At 45.5% G+C, this 24,291-nt stretch overlaps 1 protein-coding gene across 5 annotated transcripts in view; it reads left to right on the top strand.

Annotated features, from left to right (window-relative positions):
• The window catches only part of Asap1 (ArfGAP with SH3 domain, ankyrin repeat and PH domain 1), a 341,517-nt gene that overhangs the window by 294,283 nt on the left and 22,943 nt on the right, over positions 1 to 24,291 (top strand). For all 5 annotated transcript variants that reach the window (XM_076836260.2, XM_076836257.2, XM_076836258.2 and 2 more), the window contains exons 16-24: positions 2,097 to 2,260; positions 3,476 to 3,609; positions 5,487 to 5,578; positions 11,218 to 11,404; positions 11,638 to 11,723; positions 13,272 to 13,387; positions 13,534 to 13,601; positions 15,101 to 15,208; positions 16,265 to 16,493. In XM_076836260.2, coding sequence (XP_076692375.1) covers positions 2,097 to 2,260; positions 3,476 to 3,609; positions 5,487 to 5,578; positions 11,218 to 11,404; positions 11,638 to 11,723; positions 13,272 to 13,387; positions 13,534 to 13,601; positions 15,101 to 15,208; positions 16,265 to 16,493 — 1,184 coding nt within the window. The remainder of the gene's footprint in view (positions 1 to 2,096; positions 2,261 to 3,475; positions 3,610 to 5,486; positions 5,579 to 11,217; positions 11,405 to 11,637; positions 11,724 to 13,271; positions 13,388 to 13,533; positions 13,602 to 15,100; positions 15,209 to 16,264; positions 16,494 to 24,291) is intronic.

The following is a 24,291-nucleotide window of genomic DNA, read 5'->3' as shown; positions in this document are numbered from 1 at the left end:
CCCCCATGGAAATTAGTATGGAGGTTCCTCAGGAGACTAGGAAGGGAACCACCATTTGACCCAGCTGTACCACTCCCTTGTATTTATTGTATTTAAAGAATTAAAGTTATTACCAGTTTATGCATACCCATGTTTATAGCAGCCCAGTTCACAATAGCCAAACTGTGGAACCGCCTAAGTGTCTGCCGCAGTCTCTGGCTGGGCACAAATCACAAGCCACCACACAGCTTGTAGATTCAAATAGCAATTCTTTATTCCCGAACTTACACCGGCTGTCTACAAACACGTTCTGGGGAAATCCACGTTCTCTGCCCAAATCCACTCCTGGGCTTCTGTCTCCCAAATATATTGTTTGACCCTAAGAACTCAAGAGGAACTCAGGCAGCAGGATACTCCCTATTCTAAAGGGGGAACACCCTAATCTCCTATTATGCTAAACCGCCCTATTCTAAAGGGGAACACGGTCCTTGAGCAAGGTCACCTTTCAGGAGTCCTTCCACTAGACAGCATGGGAGTAGCTGGCAAGGAAATTGTCGTACCTACTTGGCTGATGGCTCCCAGCAGGTGTCCATCAACAGATGAATAGATACAGAAGATATGGTGTATATGCACAATGGAGTTTTATTCAGCCATAAAAAAATAATGAAATTGTCATTTTCAGGAAAATGGATGGAGCTTGAGACCATTATGTTAAGTGAAATGAGCCAGACTTAAAACATAGGGTTGTATGTTTTCTCTCATGTGGGACCTGGAGAGGAAGAAGGGGAGGGGTCTCATAAAAATCAAAGGGAGGGGGCTGGGATCGTAGCTTGCGGGAGGGTGCTTGCCTCACACATATCGGGCATTGGGTTCGAAGGCACCACATAAAAATAATAAAAAATAAAGATATTGTGTCCATCTTTAAAAAAATCAAAGGGAGATCAGTAAAGTAGAGCACAGGGACCCAGGGAGGGAAGAGGAGAAATGCTGGGGACTAAATATTGGCCAAGTTATGTTTTATATTGTGTGAATGTATAAATGTGGAACAAATTCCACTGTGTACAATTATGATGCACCGATGAAAGGAAGAAAATAAATTGATAAATGCAATCATATGTATTTATTATCACGTGATATTTTGTTGCCACCATTTAAAAAATCGAAGTTTTTAGGTAATTACATAGTTATGTTTTTACAAGTTCTCTGAACTGCTCAAGGTAAATGAAATTACTTGCACCCAAAATGTTTGTAAGGTAGGGGACATTGTCAGTTTGTGTCTCCTGTGTTCCCTCGGGCTTTCTGTGAATAGACCATGATTTAATTGATTAGGGTTCTGCTGTTTCACATGAGATCTTCCAGCTCCCCCAGGTCAGAGCCTTGCTTGTTCCCCACATTCTTAATCACAGTTAATTTACTTCCTGAGTCTCAACTTCAAAAGTCAGAAGGGTCCAATGTCATCAACTAATGAAATAGACCAGTGGGGACTGTGGCAAAATGATATTTCATGCCCCTTCCAAAAGGGGCAGCTGCCACCAGACCACTCCAGATCCCACCAAGTTTCCCATATTTTGCTTTGTTTTCCCCCAAAATTGAACTCTAGAATGGCTCTACCCCTGTGCTACATCCAGTCCTTTTTGTTTTTTATTTCAAGACAGGGTCTCGCTAGGTTACTGAGACTGGCCTAGAACTTGTCATCCTTCTGCCTCGGCCTCCTGAGTTGCTGGAATCACAGGATGTGCCTGAGAACTCAAAGACAGGCTTCCACAGCAATGCCTCCGCTGAGCTCTGTCCCATTCCCTCCCCTTCTCCAGTGATCCCTCGCTGGGCCCCTGCCCCCTGGCATCCCCTTGATTCTGCCCGCATAGAAACAAGGCACCACGCGTGTTCCTGCCGGTCCTTAGCTGCATAGGTTTCTACTTCTCTGTCTTCTCCTGTGTGGCTTTCCCCTCTTTGAGTCTTTCCTTCGCGTTTCCTTTCTCTCCTTTCCCTCATTTTGTAGCTACTTGGCTGGGGGGGTCTCTTTTGGAAGTTCTTGATGAAAGAGGACTGTTTGCAGTGAAGGGAGAAAGCCACGGCCAACCCTCAAAGGCCTCCTGCCTCTGCTGTTCTGACCACAGGTGGATATCGGTGCTGACCAACAGCAAAGAGGAGGCCCTGACCATGGCCTTCCGGGGCGAGCAGAGCACGGGGGAGAACAGCTTGGAAGATCTGACGAAAGCCATCATTGAAGAGGTCCAGCGACTCCCCGGGAATGACGTGTGCTGTGACTGCGGCTCGTCAGGTATTTGTCCCCATGCTTGAACTGACCTGCTAAGCATTTACTCTAGATGTAGACTATAGAATAAGCTCATTACTTAAAAGCCTTGTCTCCTGTGGACACCATCGCACACGCACGCACAACATGTGTTCCCTTTACCATCCTGATCTGCAGCTTCCTCATCCTGCAGTCAGGATAACACACCCCATTATAAGGCATTAATAACTGTGTGTGTGAAGTCGGCTAACACATAGTACCTGACCTTCCTTCCTGCCTGCCCATTGAAACTTCCCAGCCTCTGCTTCACACGATGTCACCCTCCCACAAACTTCTGCTTCCAGGTAGCACTGTGTCGCCAAGGTGTGGGCAACAGCTAGCAATGGCAGAGTGCTTCCCTGTACTGAGGATTGTGCTTGGGGTTTTACTTAAATTATCACACTGAAGCTTCAGAGAAGCTCTGTGAGAAGATGCTGATGTCCCCATTTGATAGATGAGGATACTGGGTCTCAGACAAGGTGATTTGCCTTATGTCACCAAGACAGTAGAGGTGAGAACAGGGAACCAAACCTGGTGTTCTCAAGCGTTATGATCTACTTATTGTTCTGCTTGTCACACTGGGCTTCACAGGATGCCACAAGCACCTCAGAGAGGAGTCAGGTTTCCTGCCCTTTTCAGGTGTGTGTGATAGTGACTCACAGTGTGAGGAAGTGGCAGAATGAAGAGTAACTGCTCAGGTGCTGACCGACCAAAAAGAAATTACCGACTCTTGTGGTTGTGCATGATGTGGAGTTTCACTGGTCCTGTGTTCATATAGGAGGAAAGTTATGCCTGATTCACTCTACTGTCTTTCCCATTCCCCTCTCCCCACTGCCCCTGTCCAATCTGGTGACCCCCGAACCCCCACCCCACACTTATTGTGAGGCAGTATTCACATATCAGAGGGAACATTCAGCTGTTGGTCTTCTGGAGAGGGGATTGGCTCATTTCATTTAGCATGATAATCTCCGGTTCCATCCAACTACAAGAATGGGATCCTAGTTAGAATAAATTATACTCCATGTATGTATAATATGGCAAAATTCACTCTACTGTTATGTATATATAAAAAGAACGATTTTTTTAAATGATTAAAAAAAAGAAACCAAGGAGCATCAAAGCAAGTTTTATACTATTTCAGCTTTCTCTGTAATTGCATGCTAAATTAGATATCTTGTTTGTTTCATTAAATTGTTTCCACAGAACCCACCTGGCTTTCAACCAACTTGGGTATTTTGACCTGTATAGAATGTTCTGGCATCCATAGGGAAATGGGGGTTCATATTTCTCGCATTCAATCTTTGGAATTAGACAAATTAGGAACTTCTGAACTCTTGGTAAGTAATAACCTCTACTTTGAAAGAGAACTTAAAATTTATTTTTATGAATGTATTTAATGTTTTGGGATTTTTGTCTCTGCTAGGTACAAAGAATTCTAATTTCCTGAATTTTTTATGAGTTTTAGGAAACTTCTTTTTTTTTTTTTTTTTTTTTATGCTGGGGATTGAACCCAGGGGCATTTAACTACTGAGCCACATCCCCAGACCTATTTTGTATTTTAGAGACAGGGTCTCGCTGAGTGGCTTAGCACCTCGCTGTTGCTGAGGCTGGCTTTGAACTTGCAGTCCTTCTGCCTCAGCCTCCCGAGCCACTGTGATTACAGGTGTACACCACCTCACCTGGCTAGGAATTCGTTTTTATAATAAGTTAAAATCACATGTTCACATTACCTAATGAATTATGTTATTAAAAATAATGACTAAAAAGTTCTTGATTTTATTTGTACTGTTTCTGTTTGTAAAAGTACATATGACTTAGAATTACTAAGTCACAATCACTGTCCCAAAACCAGTTACTCCTTAATTCATAACTTCTTTACCTCATAACAGAATAAACAGTGTGAACTTGTGTTGCTTAGCTTTGTAATGTGGAAAAAAAGTGTTATGAACAGTTAAATTTTTCTTTAACCACTGCTCCTCCCATCATGATTCACCTGAATATTGAGCCCTCATCAGATCCAAGTTAAATTGGTGCTGCCATAAATATGTCAAGAAAGGAAACAGAAGGCCCAGGTGGCATCGGCATGATGTCTGGAGGCCCTGAGCCTTGCCTTGACAAGTTTAACCCTGGTGAACTAAGAGCAAGTCTTTGTATGTAAAGTGAAAATGTTTATGTAAAATAGAACTCAGAAGGGTCTCCCTGGAGCAGCTCCTGAGTGAACACAAGCTGAGGACAAGCTGATGACCGCGCTTGTCACTAGCCTTGTCCGGAGAAAAGTACCAAAAGCTCAGGGCAGCCAGTCCCAGCCAGCAGCCTGCCCCAGCTGAGGGTCCACTGTGCCGTGATGACCCTCCTTGTGCTGTGTGTGCCTCTTCATTCAGAAAATAGGAGATCGTGCTGGCGGTGGGCTCCCCGTTTCCCTCGGGATTGCAGAGAAAGGCTCAGACCTGATACCTGAGCACTTTCTCCTTTAGTGCAAGTTGGTGCTACTGAATAAAGTGCATCTCCTTGACTTGTGGAAATGAAACCCAGTCTAACACCTAGAAATAGGAAAGCCCAGTCCTAAACACTCGATGTGCAGTAAGCCCAGGCCTTGTCTACTGAAGGATGAGTACTTCTTCAACTTCACCTTGCCCTCAAAATTATGTGAATAACCAAAGGCCCTCCGGGATAAATTTTCTTGGAAATATCTTGAATCCAGAAACAAAATGTTCCATAGGTCCTCAGTTACCTGTAGCATCTTAATCTGTACCCAAATATAAAAAGTAATCCTACTTTTCTGCCCACTAGGAGTAAATGTCATCATAAAGAGGAGATGAGCTGGGGTTGAAAAATCTGTTTCTGCCCATTAGGAATTCAGCCTAAACTCACAGATGGAGCTTTCTCTCTCTGTTCTCAAAGGGTTTATCAGTGTGTCGGACCAGATCCTATTCTATTCTGGCATTATCACTTGATATGGTAGATGTGATTGATTTTCTTGTCAGCCTCACTAGGGAAAAGAGAGCATGATCTGCCCATTTCTCTCATTCAGAGTTCAGTGCCTGGCATGTAGTAAGTAGATGCTCAGTAAATTTTTGTTGACCAGTTGAATGGATGGTTTATATTCTGAGTCAAATGAAGGAAAATATACATTGAGAAATCGAAAAAGCAAATAATAGGAAGCTTTTAACTAATAGTAAAGAGCTTACTGTATTGTGTTTTGTTTATGTTGCAGCTGGCCAAGAATGTAGGAAACAATAGTTTTAATGATATTATGGAAGCAAATTTACCCAGCCCCTCACCAAAACCTACCCCTTCAAGTGATATGTAAGTATCTCTAATATATTAAATTGTTCACTGTTCTATAATTGTTCTTCTATCCTCCCCCAAAATCTTCTTAGTGGTTAAGTTTTCCCATTATTGGGGAGAAGCACAGCAAAATGTATTTTTGGAATCCACAGATTCTTTCCACCATCAGCTTCCCCTAGGTAGGTGCAGCTGAGCACCTGCTCTGTGGAGCATAGAACTTCATGAGGATGAGGATAGTTTTTTACACTTGGAGCACGTTGTGACACATGAAAGACCTACAAAGACTACTGGAGCTGGGCACTGTGGTGCTCACCTATAATCCCAGAGACTCAGGAGGCAGGAGGATCACAAGTTCAAAGCCAGCGTGGACAGCTCAGCAAGACCCTGTTCAAAAAGCGAAAGAATGGGGGTTGTAGCTCAGTGGTAGAATGTTATTGGGTTCAATCATCCCTGGTACCAAAAAAAAAAAAGAGAGAGAGAAGAAAAGAACCATAGGAGATTCCTGTCAGACTGGCAAAACTCCCAATGCTTTCTACCCCAATGCTTTCACTCAGTAAGTCTGTGGGGAAGCAGACATTCTACTAATATGTTGCTGGTGGAAGTACCAAGATGGCACATTATAAAAAACAAATTAGTAGGGTTGGGGTTGTGGCTGAGCAGTAGAGTGCTTGGCTGGCATGTTCGAGGCACTGGGTTCGATCCTGAGCACCACATAAAAATAAATAAAATAAAGGTGTTGTGTCCAAATACAATAAATTTTTTTTAAAAAAAATTACCTATATTTACCAAAGCTATAAATCTATTTACCCTTTGACTCAACTGTCCCACGTCTGTGAATTTATTCCTCTTCTGTAGTAGCAAGAGTAGAAACAAAGCAAATGTCCACTTATAGGCCTCTGAGTGAATGTTAGGGTACAGTCACACAGTTGAGCACTGTATAGATCATTGTTACATAAAAGAAAGCAAGACACAGAGCACCAAACAAAACGGACTGCCCTGGGGAAAGGAAGGGTGCCAGGGAGTCAGTAAAGTACACCTGTCCCTTCAATCCAGGCTCATGTTCAAACTTGGGAACTGAAATTTGGCTCAATTTGTTGATAATTCCTCCTAGATCTCTCACTACTCACTGCCTAGGTCTTAGATTCTGATAGTAAAAGATGCATAAAGGTAGATGTTTATGAACTTAAAATTCACTTGAGGGAACACTTGAAAGCACACAGGAAATCAATAAAATCGCATGCTTTAGGCAGGAGTGGGTGTGAGACTTCTAAGTATTCTTTGATACCACTTTTATGGTGAGCCATGTAACTCTATTAAAAATGTTTTAATTGAATTAAACCCAGGATCTTATGCATGGCAATCACGCTCTATCACCAAGCTACGCCCTCAGCCCCCACAATTCAAGTGTTCTCAGTGCTGTGTAGAGTAGGATAGAGACTGACTGCCCCGGTGGTCAGGGAAGGCCTTGGAGGAGGAAGGCTGGAAGCAGGACACCTCTCTTCCTTGGACACCAGGTTTGAGAAACTACTCAAATTATTAGTGGGCACATTCAGTCTGAAATGTGAGATCAAGTCTCACAGAAGCCTCTTGGCAGTGGTCTTTTCTTGGATTCTGCAAATGCCTGCTGTGTGCTTCCTGTCTGCTGGGGAAACAGCAGGAGACAAACTTCATGCAGAGCCTATCAGCCATGATACCTGGGGTCTGGAGGGTAGCATAGGTGTGACCCAGGGAGTGAGAGTTTGGGGTGCAGGGGGCTTGGATAGCTCCCCCACCTAACATGGAGACCATCTTGCTTGGCAGCAACTTCCAAGTATATCGTCACAAAAACTGCCGATGTCTTTTCCGCACTAGTAAGAGCAGTTCACCCCGAGAGGTCACCTTGGGAAATTAACTGGATCATAAAGCTGCAGTAAACAAAGAAATTCTGAGTCCCCTCGCCAGCCTTCTGGCAGCAAGGGCTTGAGCACACAGAGAGTCGTCCTGCCCACGCCAGTGCTTCCAGAGTCTCTGCACACCCAGAACTCAGACCTGGCTAGGAGAGAGTATAACTAGGCTGCTGCACTTCAGATCCCTGCCCTCTGTGACTTGAGCTGTGTGACCTTAGGCTAGGCTTGAGCCTCAGTTTCCTCATCTGAAGACTGTGTCTACCTCTTGGGGTTATGCTAAGGCTTAAGGGACTTGAATTAAAAAATGACTGGGGACAGCACTCTGTATAAGTATTATTTCAGTATTTGGACAGCTACCCAGAGAAATAAAGTGAACCTTCTGTAATATGCAATTCATCATTTAGTCATTCAGCAAACAACTTTTTTTTTTTTGAGACAGTCTAAGCTCTTTCAGACTGGCCTTGAATTTGTAATCCTCCTGTCCCAGTCTCCCGAATAGCTGGGATTTCAGGCATGTGCCACCTGCCCTGTTCATTCAGTAAATTCTTATTAGGCCACCTCTATGCTCTGGGTATTGTGTTAAGTGCCAAAGATACAGTAACAACACAGAATTCCTGTCCTTACATTCTGACCATGGTGAGGAAAACAGAGAATTAAAAACTAGATAGTATAATTTCTCCTAGAATTAGGTGTTATAAAGGGAATACGAGAAGATGAGTAGGGTTTTGGTAGGAGGGGGTGGTTAGAGTGGAGAGCTGCAGTAGGTGGGCCTGACAGTGGGCCAGGCTGATGGACAGTGGTGTGGGTGCAGGACAGGCGCAGCCATTCTAAGCTGTAAGACAAAGGCAGGTGTGACTGCAGGGACAGCAGGAGGCAGAGTGTAGGAGATGGCATGTGAGGTGGGGCCAGATCACAGGTGGCCTGTAGGATGTGTGATGTTTGGGGTTTTACCCTAAGTGTGACTGAGAGGTTTTAAACGGAGAAGCTTGATGATCTAAGTTCTGTTTTTAATGTGTCATTTTAGCACAGCAGTTCTCACCTAGGGGTGACCGTCCTTGGCCACCAGAGGACACTAAGCGGTGTCCAGACCTGGGCAGGTGTCGCTGGCACCAGTGGGCAGAGGCCAGTCATCCTGAGGTTAGAAGCCCTGCTGTAGCTGATTGTGAAGGACAGATGGTGGGGCAGATGGAAGCACAGCCAGGGAGAATCTGGTCAGCCAGATCCACTGCAGAATGGAATCAGTGCAGCCAGAGGTGGCAGCAGGGGGACGAAGCAGAAAAGTTGGACTTCAGTGTGTTCTGAGGGGAGTTGCTGGTGGCTAAGGCCTTGCTGGTGGGTCTAAGAGTGGGGCGTTTGAAGAGCTCCCTGAGAGGGTAACCCGTGGGCTTTCGCCCAATCCCCCAGGTACATACAGGGACCACTGATCGGAATATGGTAGATGAGCAGGGCCAGGTTTGGGGGGAGCTGTCTTTTCCAGCCCTAGGAGGGGAGCTCTGGTGTCCAGAGCTTTAGACAACTGACCTCTCCCCTCCCCAGAACCCCAGTGTCACAAAACCTGTGATTGCCAGGGGACTACAAACCAAGAGCCCTGGAAGAATTGAACATATCCTGTCTAGTGAGAGGCCACACACTTCCTGTGGCCACAGATCGGGTGACCCAAGGGTGGAGATCTTCAGGGTGGCCCAGGTGGTACGACACCCAAGTGTCCTCTGCATCATTTCTGCCAGATGGTCACTGGTGTTGGAGTGTTCCTTCCAGCACCTGGATGCTACCTGCAGAACTTGCTGAAGGTTAGTTAAAACACCAGAGGTCTCCCTCCCACAGCTCTCCATCGTTGGTCCTAGTTCTGCCTTCTGGTAGCAAAAGGAAGACAGCTTTCAAAATGAGGCTTTAACCCATGCATCACTCTGTTCTGTACCTACTCTCGCATCCCTGGAAAGGTACATAAGGCAGGGGGCGTTAGTCGTATTTTACAGATAAGAGAACAGGCACATCCAGAACTTGGTCTATCAAGTGGTATCAGATTAAAGCATGCTGTTCAGTTCTTCATCCTGGTGCTCAACACAGTAGCTGCCTTCACACTTTATGTAAATCACGAGGGGACTCAGAAGCCAGGCTTAGCCCATTCTTTCACCTTAGTGAAAGTTTTTGTTTGTTTGTTTCCAGTTTGTGTGTGTGCGTGCGCACGCGCGCACTTGGGATGGAATCCACATTCTCACACATGCTGGGCAAGCACTCTACCACTGAGCTACCCCAGCCCTCTTTAGCAGTCTTCTAGCACATCAGACTGTGGCCATCCAAAAAGGACTTGACCTAAGTGTAAAGACACCTGTGCGTGCTAGATCTTGGTTACTTAGCAGACGCTGCACAAAGTTGAGGAAGGGCCAATAGCTGTGTGCTGTCCTCACCCAGCTCAGCTCTTTTGACCGTCAACCCAGAATGAGAGAACTGTACAGTTCTGAACAGTGTCGAACGTGGGGACCAGCAACAGTTACCGCAGGTGTGAGAGAGCCATCTCTGAAGCAAGAAAGCATCTGTTAGGTGCTGTACTTTCTTGAATTCAAAATGTGCTAAGGAGTATTGTTTACCATTTTTAGATGAAAAAGAAGAAGCTCATAAAGATGAAGTAAGGGCACACAGCTGGCACGCTGCAGAACTAGGATATGAACTCAGACTCTGTTTGCTGTCTTTTTATTAACTGGCTCATGGAACCAGGAAAATGGTTCATTCAAATTAGGGACACACTGGTAGGAATGTAACACCAAACACAGGAGGTTGGTATCTGTTCAGGTACAGCTGGATCTAGAATGGCAGACGTGATCATCTGACCCCAGCTCTGTCTCCCTATCTCTTGTCTCCTTTCCTCTGAGCTGACTTCTGTTTCAGAATTATCCCAAAGGTGGCAAAGATGACCATTGTGCCACTTAGGTTGTGTTTTCTTTTTTCTTTCCTTCTTTTTTTTTTTTTTTTTTTTTTTTTTAGTGGTTGATGGACCTTTATTTTATTTATATGTATGTGGTGCTGAGAATCGAACCCAGTGCCTCACACATGCTAGGCAAGCACACTACCACCGAACCACAACCCCAGCCCTTAGGTTGTATTTTCCAGTGGCCAGGAGGTGGGTTTGGTCACACCAGGAGCAAGTGAACTGAAGTAGCGAGGGTGACTATTCAAGAAATGTCACACCCACTCAGACGTTGGGCTGGTTGTCCACAGTAAGCTACTGCTGCCAGCCTGAAACCTGTGCAGGGAAGAGAGTCGTTGTCATCCTTTGGGAGCTCAGCGTTGGCCTTTGGGGGTTACTGAAGACAGCCTTTCTGAGCCTCAGTAACATCAACTATAAAATGGGGTATTGTATCTGAAGACTAAATTCCTTTTCTCAAAGCTCTGAAAATTTTTAATTGGTTTTTAAGGAGTTTTAACTTTTTTGATTTTTCAAAACTTCTATAAATACTTACATGGATTTGAGTTTGAAATATTAATAAATTTCTTATGATCTCATGATGGGGAAAAATCAGTTATGGTCTATAAGCCATTAATTTTGTAACTGCATATTACCTGCATATACTAGTAAATATATATCAATTTCTTCCTTTTGTCTCTCTTGTAATAACTTGGTCTAAAACCTGGTTTGTTTGAATATTGAAAAGAACCATATTTTAATGGCTTTTAAAAGCTCTTCTCAAAGAGGAATGTCTGTCAGAACAATGTGTGAACCTTTAGCTATTGAAAAATCAAGTTATTGGGTCATTTTGTTTTGTTCTGTTGTAGGACTGTACGAAAAGAGTACATCACTGCGAAGTACGTCGACCACAGGTTCTCAAGGAAGACCTGCTCCTCCTCGTCAGCTAAGCTGAGTGAGTTGCTGGAGGCCATCAAATCCAGGGATCTACTTGCACTCATTCAAGTCTATGCAGAGGGGGTGGAGCTCATGGAACCACTGCTGGAACCTGGACAGGTAGGGCCTGTTAAAATCCCAGGGCAGAACGTCACAGCTGCTCAGATGATGTTACGTTACTATAGCGCAAGATGATGGATCCTGATACCTTGATTGTGTGAACATGTCTAAACAACGAGAATTCAAAGTGAAAGCGGTTCTCTTAATAATTGCTTAGTGCATGGATGCAGCTGAAGCTGCTGGAGGCAAGTGGGCCTGTTCTCATCCTGCCATCCTTACCCTTCCCTTCTCAGGAGCTCGGGGAGACCGCTCTTCATCTTGCCGTCCGAACTGCAGACCAGACATCTCTCCATTTAGTTGACTTCCTTGTACAAAACTGGTATGGCTTTTGCTTTCTCTGTTGAATTTATATGACTTACACAGTAGCACAAATGGGTCCTGTTAGTGGCCTAGATCAGGACTGAGCAAGCTTTTTCCTAAAAAGTCAGATAATAAAAATTTGAGGCTTTGCAAGCCATGAGGTCTCTATTGCAGCTGTTCGCTTCAGCCATTGTGGATTGAAAGCAGCCAGAGACAGCATGTAAATGAGTGAGCGTGGCTGTGTTCCAGGAAAACTTCATTTACAAAAACCGGGGATGGGCCAGATATGTTCTACAGGCTATAGTTTGCCAACCGCTGGCCTCGATAAATGTAAAATCCCATCTCTGTGTCCAGAAACCTGCTGCACTAGGACAAGTCGAAAGAAGGTGTAACAGCAAGGCCAACCATGTTTTGTGAGTTTTCATTGTTCCTAAGCTCAGTGTAAGGCAGCAGTGTATGTGGCTGGATCATGGTTCATTCAAATTAGGGACACACTGGTAGGAGTGTAACACCAAACACAGGAGGTTGGTATCTGCTAAATTCTTTATTGCACTGCTCTGTAAGCAGCAGACGAGAGGAGGAGCTGGAGCTTATCCAGAGGGAGTCATCGAATGGGAAGAATGGCGTGCGGAAGGAGCCAAATGGTGTAAATGCCCAGTCTTCCTCCTCAGAAGTAGCAGTGCAGTGGCAGAGAACGTGGTCTCCAGACAAGTCCCCCTGTCCACGTCCCCACTTGCCTGTCCCTGTCTTGGTAGTCGTGAAAATAAGCACGTAGCCTCTGTATACCTTGGTTTTTTCATCTATGCACCTTGGTTTTTCATCTGTGCAATAGAAGCTATGAATAGTACTCATCAAGTGGGTGTGAAGATTACGTGTGCCATACCTGGAAAAGCTAAGAGAGTATCTGTCCCACAGGAGGCACTCAGTAAGTGCCCACCATTCCTATCAGTATGTTGTGGACAAAGTTAGGTGTAATGTTAGGAACATGATTTTCCCTGTGAACAATAAGGGCTCATATTTGAGTCAGTTATTAACACAGAAATAAGTTATTATAAGGCTAAGCCTGGTGGCGCATGCCTCTTGTCCCAGCTGCTCGAGAGTCTAAGGTTGGAGAATCACAAGTACCAGGCCAGCCTGCACAACATAAACAACATAGTTTGGCTCTGTATTTAAAAAAAAAAAAAAAACCCACAGAAATGAGTAATTACAGTATTAGTTTCCCCTTAATCTGCAGTTTTGCTTTCTGAGTTGTTAGTTACCCATGGTCATCCATGGTCTGAAAATTCTAAAAATAAATAATTCATAAGTTTTCAGTAACTTTCATTACAGTCTATTGTTGTTAATCTCTTTCTGTGCCTGATTTATAAATTACACTTTATCCACAGGCATGTGTATATATGGAAAAAAACACAGTCTTTATAGGGTTTAGTACAGTTTATAGTTCAGGAATCTGCAGAATTCCTGAAATGCAGGTACATCTCTCCCACAAAAGAGGGAGGAACTACCGTCGCACACGGTTTAAGTTGTAGAGGAAGTCGGTTCTTCCAACAATGTTGTGATTTTTCAGTGGGAACCTGGATAAGCAGACGTCCCTGGGAAATACGGTTCTGCACTATTGCAGCATGTACGGCAAGCCCGAGTGCCTGAAGCTGCTGCTGAGGAGCAAGCCCACCGTGGACATCGGTAAGCCTGCCTCAGTGTCTCTTGGTAACCATTCTCTGAACATTTCTCCAGCAGGACTGAGACTTACATGGTACTTCAATTATTGTTCCTTGACTTTCAAGATGTGTCCTAGATGATCATGTAATTTATTTTTCCCCGTATTTCAGTTAACCAAGCTGGAGAAACTGCCTTGGACATAGCAAAGAGACTCAAAGCTTCCCAGTGCGAAGATCTGGTGAGCAAAAAATGGAATGGGAGATTTTTTTAGACATCAGCAGCCTTGAAAGTGTCATTTTGAGAAAGTGGAATTGGAGATAAAGGAAGCAGATTCATTCCTTTAAACATTTGCTAAAGAAATTCAGACAAGCACTAAGCTGCATTTGAAAAAGTGGTAAAATGACAAACTTGTCATCTGCATGTCTTTTGAATGCAGTCGTGACGTGGGAGTGAGAGGCTTTGGAGAGGTGTCTGTGCCAGCTAGGGTTGAGGATGAGGCCGTGTCCATTAGGCTTGCTCTGCAGCTAACAGTAAAGGATTGTAGGGAAGCCACTTTCAAAGCTGGCAGGTAAAGCCCAGAGTGCTGGTTCTCAGGCGCTGAGCACACAGCTCTCCCAGCTCCCCAACCCACAGTGCATGCTCACCTTTGGACCCCACTAGCTCTTGCTTAATACCCTGGGCCTTCATGTCAGCATGCACTCCTGACCATAGTGACTCAGTCTGTGTCTCTGTTGCTAACAACACAGTACCACAGACTTGGTAGTTACAAAGAAAATAGATTTTTTTTCAGCTCTTGGATCTGGTTCAGGTCCAGGGGCCACATCTTATGGTGGCCTTTTTGCTGGTATAACACATTATATGAGAGACTGGGAGCACGTGTGTCATCTCCCTCTTCTTCCAAAGCCATCAGTATTCAGTCTTAGGGCTCCACCTCGGTGAGCTTCTTAATCCCAGTCACCTCCTGGAGTCCCCCACCTCTAAACATTATGATTGGATTCAGTCTCCACCCACTTAATACCTCACCATGTGGATTGGATTCTAGCATGAGTTCCAGAGGGGACAAACTGTATTCACACCATAGCTCATGGGAAAGGGAGAGAGAGGAAAGAAGAAGGCATATTCCCTCAAATTTTCTGTTGAGTGCCAGGTTCCAGGCCTCACAGTTGTATTTTTTTATTATTATTATTCTTAAAAGGACCCTTTAAGACAGTTATCCTTACCCACATTTTATAAATAAGAAATGGCATGCCAATAATCCCAGTTACTCTGGACACTGAGGCAGGAGGGTTGCAAGTTTAAGGCCAACCTGGGTAACTTAGACCCCATCTGAATATTTAAAAAGAACTGTGATGTAGCTCGTGGCAGAGCACTTGACTGGGTTCAGTCCCCAGTACCAAAAATAAATAAAGACCCTGGACTGGGACTTTGTAAAGGCCTATCTCTTAAACTTGACAGACTCCTGATTTTGTTTTCCAGCCAGGAATTTGCAGTTCTGAGGCTTATTTTAATAATGTTAAAAATGCTTTTAGTTTTGGAGAAAGCTCTGCCTTCAGTTCTCTGCAATCCCCCAAGCCCGTCATGTCCAGTCCAGCCTGTCCTATCAGAGTCGTGCCTACAGTGCAGCTACCCCTGATTCATTCGAAGCCAGGAATATGGTGTGGTTTGCTCAGTGTTTGTGTGACATTGGCATGTTTTGGCCTTTCAATTGAAATGGTGTGCACTTGCTGTTACTTGCAGCTTTCCCAGGCTAAATCTGGAAAGTTCAACCCACACGTCCACGTAGAGTACGAATGGAACCTTCGACAGGAGGAGATCGATGAAAGTGATGACGATCTGGATGACAAAGTAAGTGTCAAGGGTGTCCCTGAGCCCCACCTTCCCCTGGATTTTGACCCTGACTGACAGTGGCCTTGTTTTGTGAGTTAATTTTGTTAATTTTGGTCTTATGACCTGATGTACCAGATGTTTCTTGGTCTTGGATCCCCGTTGATTGGGCACCACTTAACAGCTATAATCAGTCAGGGTCCTGCTGGGAAACAGCCAGTAAGATGGAGAGAGAGATGTGCTTCAAGGAAGGGGTTCACATGATTGTGGGAGCTGGCAGGGCAGCAGGCAGGAGACCCCAGAGGGATTTGATGCAGCAGCATTGAGGCTGAAGGCAGTTGGGAGGCAGAATTCCATGTTCTTCAGGGACCAGTCTTGACTTTACTTCTCAAGTCACTGGTTGAGGCCCACTTGCCTTCTGGAGGGTAGTCCAAAACCTGCTGGCATAAACACATCTAAAAACTTACCTACACAGCAACATCTAGACTGGTGTTTGACCAAACATTGGGATACCATAGCCTAGCCAAGGTGACACATCAAATTAACCTTCAAAACAGCTAATGGGTGTGTACTAACAGTTGTCATTTATGAAATACTTAAATGAGCCTAGGCTATGTTAAGTATGTATATTGTTATTGTCTCCATTTTACAGAAGAGAACACTGTTCACAAAGAAAACTGAGCACCTTGTCTGAAGTCTTATAACTCATGAATATGGTCTCAGGATGAAACCAGTTCCCTGGGCCCTCGTGGGTAGTTCTTAACCAGCTCAGAAAGTTCATTCCTATGTTTATTCATCAGACATATGCTGGGCACTCCCTCTGTGCCAGGCAGGATACAAGGAATGTCAAAGAGAGATCCTAAAGCCATTCACCACTTCAAGGGGAGATCAGTTATTACACAATGTGACAACTTTTAATGAGAGTTTGGGGAAATTCTGAAACATGTTTATTCATTTACTCATTGTTGTGAGGCTGTCTTAGAGCACAGGAACCTGGTGACCACCTGCAGAGGTCCTCCCTGAGCCTTAAGGACAGCCCTTGGTTATCATCTTACCCACTATTGTTTCATCTACCAGCCGAGCCCCATCAAGAAAGAGCGCTCGCCCAGACCCCAGAGCTTCTGCCACTCCTCCAGCATCTCCCCACAGGACAAGCTGTCACTGCCAGGTTTCAGCACCCCGCGGGACAAGCAGCGGCTCTCCTACGGGGCCTTCACCAACCAGATTTTTGCCTCCACGAGCACAGACTCACCCACGTCACCAACTGCAGAAGCTCCACCTCTGCCTCCTAGGAATGCCGGGAAAGGTACGGCTTGAGTGGGCTTTGTGGCTCCATCCTCAGAGCTGGTAGTCTGCCCCACTTTGGTAAGAATTCAAGGTACACGTGAGGGGCCAAGGACGAATGTGTTGTGAAAGACAGCTTGAAGTACACACCTTGCCATCTGCCCAGCGCCGTCAGCAGGACAGGCAGAGTGGTGGGACTGTGCACACATTGTCTGAGGTTAGCCTCACAAGAGTCCTGTGAAGTATGTGCTTTTGTGCCTCTTTTACAGAAGAGGGAAATATAGCTCAAAGAGCTAGAGTGACTGAGTCTGAGGGTTAGGGTTAGGGTGACACAGCCAGTTAAGTGGTAAGATTGAGATTCAGTCTGAGATCTGCGTGTCCTCAAAACCTGGGCTGTTTGTAATATGGGATGAAATTTTGGTTTGCTTGATACTTCTCTCTGCACTGAGCTTGTTCTGTGTGGAAGATGCTACTCTAGTGTAGTAGTAATAGTGCTGGTTAACAGGATGCACTTTTCTTTGAAAAGCTCTCAGCCACACGTGCCTTGTCCCATGGTCTCAAGATAGGCACTGTAGACACTGACATTGTGCAGACAAGGGTGCTGAGGTTCAGAAATGCTGAGCAACTGTCCTGAGATTCTCAGCTACTTGGATTCTAACCCAGGTTCTGTGTGACCAAAACCTATATTCCTGTACACTCTGAAGAGGATGTTTTCCCCCGGGGTGCTACCTGGAAAGGAATCTTCCCTGGAACAGTGTTTTTGTACTCCTTATCAAGTACTCACAGGACTGGCATCTTGGGCTAATGGTCCAGTGTCCTACTCTGTAACAATGGAGTTCTCATCCCGTATTATCTGACCATGGAGTGTTCCCTGTTCAGAAAGTCAATGTGCCCACCTGCATAGGGACAAGTTGAGGCACAGAAATGCCAACAGAGTCACCCGAGCCAAGGGAATTGTTGAGAGGTACCCAGAGCTGCAATTCCCAGTTTGACCTCTGCCAAAACCACCAAATGCAGGATTCTCCCTGCACTCAGCCTGTGCTAGCACAGGTTTTGAGGGCTCTCGGTACACAATGCCCTGCCTATTTGAATCACACAGAGGCTGTTTTCTGGGAAATGTGAGCTTTATTCAAAACTGTTTTTCAGAGCTTATTCTTCATTGAAAGAGTATTATAAATGAGAGCTGTGTTCCTAGGGAGACCCCAAATGGCCTCATAGATCATAAAATAATGGAGAAAAGTTAAAATAAGGCTTTGGAATGAATACTTCTCATCAAAGAGGACCAGTAGCCGCAGCAGTAGTAGCACATGTAAGCCAAAGACGCAGGGGACAGAGTTCCCCGCCATGTGTACACTGTGCTGGAACACAGCCTTACACCCCCGCATCCAGCTGCAGGTGTGTAGGGCGAGTGCCCTGCCACTGCCACCCTTGGGTAATGATGTGCCCCATCAGGGTACCATCTGACCATAGCAGAGACTCCCTCTCTGCAACCCAGAGGACACTGTGAAAACCTCCAAACCAAATAAAATGATGGGGGAAGTGAGTCTGACACAGTTCACGTCCCCTAGTTGTGGTTGTGATGGCCTATCTGGACAGGTGGGACCTGTACCTACTCACACAGCATCTAGGTCACTGAGAATCTGGAATCTGGGCTACAGAACAAACTGACACCAGAGTCCTGGGGGCCCATAGACCCCCCCACCTTCTCCCACTCCCTTCTGTAATTTTGTCTCAAGGGCACAGAGAAACCCATAAAATACACTCTCTGGCTCAGTGCCAAGCATCTCTTGCCTGCCTTGAATAAATTCTAACAAGCCCTCTACCAGCAACCCAGAAGACAAAGACTAAATTTATTTAGTGATTCAGCTGCTGAAACAAGAGCTTAGAGACTTGGCCATAGCAACCGTGGTCAGCTAAGGACAGACTGCTCATCCCTCCCCCTCCAAAAGGCCCACGACTGAATGTGGAACCCCTTCCTGCTGTTCGGAGCACGTTCCTCCTGGCTGTGGGTAGCAGGACATGAGGTTTGGGCTGTCTGCTGGTAATTCATGAGGAGTGCAGCTTTCTCATGTCTTCTATGAGGACGTGCAGCGTGGCTCTCCTGTGGCTAGGAAACTGGTCGTGTCTAGAGTGGAGTTCCTAGGAGACGTGGGTAAAGACCAGATGGTGCTCTGTGCGCACGTGGTTCTGTTTTGCGGCCCCGATGTGTCCTTCGCCTCGTCCTGCTCACTGATGGAAGCACTGGCGTGGCTGTCTTGGACTGTTGTTCAGGCTGCTCACTCTCCATGGCAAGGAAGCTGTGGTCCTCTGCAGCACAAGTCACTTCCCTGTGAACTTAGGGATCGGAGGGGTAACAGCTTACAGTGAGACAGAAACAGACACTGGTGACAAAGTCCCCACAAATGAGGGAAGTACATAGGGGAGCAGTAGAAAGAATTCTCCTGAACCCAGGTCAGGAATATTTTCAAGAAATTCCAGCTGCCTCAAAATTCAGAGAAGTTTGACCTAAACTACCACCAGGCAAAGGCCCCTTGTGCTTGAGCATGCTCCCATAAGTCTCAGAAGAACTCAGCCATTCAGAACCCCAAAATCACCTTCCTTAAGCCACCTGCAGCAAAGTTCTGCTGCCTAACCCCTCTTTCACAGGTGAGGTCCAGAGAGAGTAGAGGAAAGCTACAGAATGGTGTGCACAGGTGTCTCCCGCTCCTGGTGAGCAGCTCTCTCCTGCCCCATGCCTTATGTTTAAAAACAATCCTCAAATTAGAATTTAGATTTTTTTTTTTTTAGAGCTACAGGAATGCCTAAAGATTTACACAGTCGGCATCCTATTAGATAAGGAAACTGAAACCTCGAATGGTTAAGGAATTCACCTCAGGTCACATGGAGGCTGAAATAGGATAGAAAATTTAACTGGATCTGTCAGACCAGATCTTGCAGTTTCTCCTTTCCTGTGTTGAGGAACATGGTCCATCTTTGTCTTACCTGCTTCACAGGGATGTCATCAGACTCCAATTAGACAGGGCTGGAGTCGTAGCTCAGTGGTAGAGCACTGGTCTAGCACATGTCAGGCACTGGGTTCAATCCTCAGCACCACATAAAAATAAATAAAATAAAGGTATTGTGTCCATCTATAACTGAAAAAAAAAAATTAAATCCCAAGGGCCTGGGGATACAGCTCAGTAGATAGAGTGCTTGCTTCACATGCACAAGGCCCTGGGGTTCAATCCCAAGCACACACACAAAAAAAGCATAATTGGGCTGTGGCAGTAGAGGTACCTGGTGTGGAAGGACGTCGGGGACAGCACAGTGCCACAGGACCCATCTGCACACCAGGGACTTGGAGACACATATTGCCTGCATATGTTTGGTTGATTTGTTGGTTGGGTTTAACTGTTTTTAATAATATGAAGCTTTAGAACTGTGGCTTTCTACGGTGGTTCAAGTTGGTGCCTTTTGTGTAGCACACGGAACCCCCCGCCCCACTCTAGATCCAGTGGAGATGAGACGAGATGTGTATGAAACATGTAGCTCAGTGCGTGGCACCTGGTGCTCTGAGAGGGGTTCTACTGCTGGCACTGGTACCTCTGCCACGCCACAGCTATTAGCAGGAAATCCTCACAGGTGCTCCAAATAGTGAGACCCACACTGTGTAGGCACTTCCCCTCCAAGAAAGGATTTGTTAAGTAAATGAAAAAATCTGATCCCAAGAAACATAACGTCCTTTAAAGGACTAACCTTTCAAGCTGTGGAGAGGGGAACAACTGATGTGAGAATTACAGTTCCCGCCTGTCAGCTGACAACCCCTCCTGGAGTCAGGCTCTGTGTTGCCTCTGGTGGCCTGTCAGTCAGCCCTGACAGCCAGCCCTGAATTGCTCACACGTTTTCTGCCTCAAGCAGGCTCTAGCCTCGGTCTGATAAGCCAGCAGACCATCTGGCATGGTGCCCGGCATCATAGTAAAAGAATCGAGAGATAAACAAACCTCTGAGGCATCTCAGTCCATGTCAAGCCGGACACACTGCCTGGGCAGCTGTGAACGTGTGAGAAGCCTTCAGACTTCATCTTCTCTTCTTCCAAAAAGCTGCCTGTCCCTTGCCCCACAAAAAAAAAGACTGTGATCCTTGTCCACCAGGGCAGTCCTGCCTCTGTGTGTCTCATCTAGCCTGAGAGATCCTGCTGAGTGTCAGTGTTCATCTGAAAAATAAGGATTGGGTGTCCAGCCTGCAGGGCCACTGCAGAGAGCACACTGAGCACTCAATAAATGGGAGTTTTCTCTGTCTCACCTCATGTGTTCAGTTCAGTAAGTATTCCAGGGGCCAGAACATTAGAGGAGTGCCGAAGCTGGCACTCCAGGGGAGAGAAACCCATGGAATATACCATCGGGCCAGTAGGGGGTGCTGCTTGCAGTTCTGAAGAGGGGCAAGGAAGTCTTCATGCACTGTCCAGGTGAGGAGACGGAGCTCCTCAATGACAGGCCACAGGCTGCTGCCTTCACATGCAGAATGCACAGAGCAGTTGCCATCCATGTCCATGTTTAAAGCATGAATAACAAGAAGAATCAGTGAAGGCAGGTCCCAAAAGTAGGTGGCCAGAACAAGGAGAAGCTAAGCTTTCTGTCCCAGAGAGTCACCTTGCTGAAAACCTGGGTGTGAAATGGCTGCAGCAGCTGGGCCGGGATTCCCGCAGTGCTTCTCCCACTTTTCTCAGAGTTTATAGCAGCAGTCACAGAGGTCAGGGGCCAGTGGAGCAGCAGTCACAGAGGTCAGGGGCCAGTGGAGCAGGCACACGCCTCAGCTCCCTGCAGGGGCCCGCCATGAGGAGTGTACAGCCCTGGGAATGCAGAGGCATTTGGGAAGTGTCCATCAGGAGCATCAGTCCCGTGGTGGTGACTCCACAGTTTCCTGGGAATTTTAATCTCCTTACTGCTGCCCATGGGCCGTCGACTTGGATTCATATTGGATTTGTGTTTGGGGTTGTTTTGCTTTTATCTTGGCCCTTGTCAGTTACCCCATCCTTTCTAAACTATTGCATACTAGTGACCTCGCCCCGGCTGAGAACATTGTGACTTTTGCCCTCAGCAGTGGCCACTGACTCAGGCCTTCTGAGTCTCCTGACCGCCAGGGTGTGTAGGGGATGCAGAGGAAATCCTGTTGTGCTTGCCTTTAGGAATGTGTGAGCAATTGTTAAAAGAACCCACCCAAGGCCCCTCGAATCTGAGACTTTCTCTTATCACTGGAGTCAGGCATTGTGTTGCCTCTTGGTGGCCTGTCAGTCAGCTCCGGTTGTCAGTCCGTCATAGACGGAGACTGAAAGACAAATGAGTACTGGTGCTGTTTTCTGTGTAGAGATGGGCCAGCAGTGGTGTGCTCTCAGGCACAGGCACCCCTCTGCCATGCTGGAACTGGCTGGCCCTGTCACTGACTTACTGACGTGTCCCAGCACTCACCTTGCCGTGCCCACTTCCCCATCTGAACATGAACATGATAACCACATGTTCTACACAGTCCTTCTCTCCACAAATGCACAGTACTATGCCTTTATCTACTTTATTATAAAGTATTGAACATAAATTTTAAGCTCTTTTAAACTCCATACTATGAAAGCCTTTATAGTTGGAGGAATAAGTTCGACAGATCTGTCGTACAGTGTGGTTAACAATAACATTGCATTCTTTTTTATGTATTTTTTTAGTTGTAGTTGTACACAATACCTTTATTTTATTTATTCATTTTTATGTGGTGCTGAGGATCGAACCCAGGTCCTTGCACGTGGTAGGTGAGCTCTCTATCACTGAGCCACAACCCCAGCCCACGTATTGCATTCTTGAGAATTGCTGAGAGAGTTGGTTCTCACCACAAAGAAATGATGAGCATGTGAGGTCACACATGTAAATTAGTTCAATTTAGCCATTCCACAGTGTACACATATTTCCCACCAGTTTATTGTACACAAAAAAAATACAATATTTATTTGTCAGTTAAAATAAAACCATTAGAAAAGATGATAAAATTTTTATTCACGTTACCCTGAGTTGTGTAGATGTAACTTCTATCATCACCCCTCTTTGTGTGGCATGCTAAAATATGTAAATCATACTTCTACAGACAAGTTTTTGAAGAACTGTCAAGATGATTTTTCAAGCTGTCTTCTAGTGTTGACTTTTCTCTTAGAAATTTTAAAGACACCCTTTATTTGGCCTCCTGGTGTGGAAGGCCTCAGGGTTCTCTGCCTTACTGAGAACTGGACGCACAAGATGTTGGAATAGCATCCTGCTCACTTGCGCTTGAATATTTCCAGAGACGTGAGTTGTGCCCAGCGTGTGCCAGGTGCAATCACTGGGAGATGGGGAGACAGACAGAAGGGAAATGATCTCCAGTGTTAGGCAGAGAAAACCTAGTGTCTTTAAGGCTTGTGGAAGTTCAGAGATAGAAGTGCTCTAGGGGTTGGGTGGGTTAAAGAAAGACCCTGGATAGGGTCGCATCTGAGCTGACCATTAAAAGATGAGGATAAGCAGTGAAGAGAGAGTGTAGTTGTGTCTGAGTGTTCTAGCCAGAGAGGACGTGGCGCCATTCAGAGAGGAACAGGCTGGCTGTTCTCAAGGCTGAGCACTCACCTCGAGTCCAACAGAGCAGGGTTCTACCTGGAACTTACTGTGTCTAAGTTTCTAGACTCTCTGAGGCTGGGTTCTGCTTGGCTTGTGGTGACTGGTCAACTCTGGGGCGTGAATACCTCCTAAAGTCACGTACACAGCTGCATTAGTATTTTGTCTGGCAGTTTTTTCCCAGCCAAGATTTGAAATCTGATGAGTGACTTTTCAGATGCATTGCTTTTCAAAGTCCCTAGGTGGCGCTCAAGTTGAGATTACTCTAGAATCTCACCATTGTCTATTATCTATTATGCATTTTTTTCCTAAGAGGAAAGTTACACTTCCTGATACTGAACACTTGTTGTTGTTGTTTTCCTCGTGTGCCAAGTGCAGAAATGCTGCCCTGGCTTTCGGGAACTGACAGCAGGATGGGGTAAGCACCTCACCAGTTCCAGACACCTGTGTTGTCCCAGTTCCAACCCTCATGCCAAGCCCCCATTTTCTTAGCTGCAAAATAGGAACAGTACTGGATCCACTTACCTCCCAGGGTTATTATGAAAATTAAAAGGAAAAAACAAGCATTTTGAAAACTACAGAGCATTATACAGGTGCACAACCTTAGTGACAGTTATTTTAGGGTTGTAAAATTAAAATAACCCGGCTGAGTGTGGTGGTGCACCCCTGTTATCCTGGTAATTCTGCAGGCTGAGACAGGAGGATCACAAGTTCAAAGTCAGCTTGGGCAACTTATAGAGAGCCTATATCAAAATAAAAGTGAAAAGAATTGTAGACATAGCTCAGTGGTAAAGTGCCAAAAAGAAAGTTTCAATCCCCAGTACCAAAAAGAAAGTTTCAATAACTTGATGCTATAGTAGAGCATTGATTTAGGGCAACCATAAGCCTTCCATCTTGTATTACACCAGTAAGACAGAGAATGAATTACATAGTATGACTATTTAATCCTAATGCAGATCGTCATTTTATTGAGATAGCAGTATTTACTTCTAAGACTAGACTGTCTTCCTTTGAGTCAGTAATTTAGGTCAGTGTTAGTACTGACTAGGAATCAATAATGGGAAATTATCTAAATTTACCCAGGAGGGAGGCCAGAAGTAATTAAGCTTTTTTTTGAATGCACAGAATGTAAAAAGCTCTTTCAGAGCCTTTCTGAATCACCAGGTATCTACTACCCTATGCTAAACATTTGATGTGGCAGTGTTCCTAGCTTTTTCTTTT

The sequence above is a fragment of the Callospermophilus lateralis genome, chromosome 16 (assembly GCF_048772815.1).
Source record: "Callospermophilus lateralis isolate mCalLat2 chromosome 16, mCalLat2.hap1, whole genome shotgun sequence".
NCBI classification, from domain to species: Eukaryota; Metazoa; Chordata; class Mammalia; order Rodentia; family Sciuridae; genus Callospermophilus; species Callospermophilus lateralis.
The sequence above is the reverse complement of the archived record's forward strand: the minus strand, read 5'-3'. Positions and strand labels throughout refer to the sequence as shown.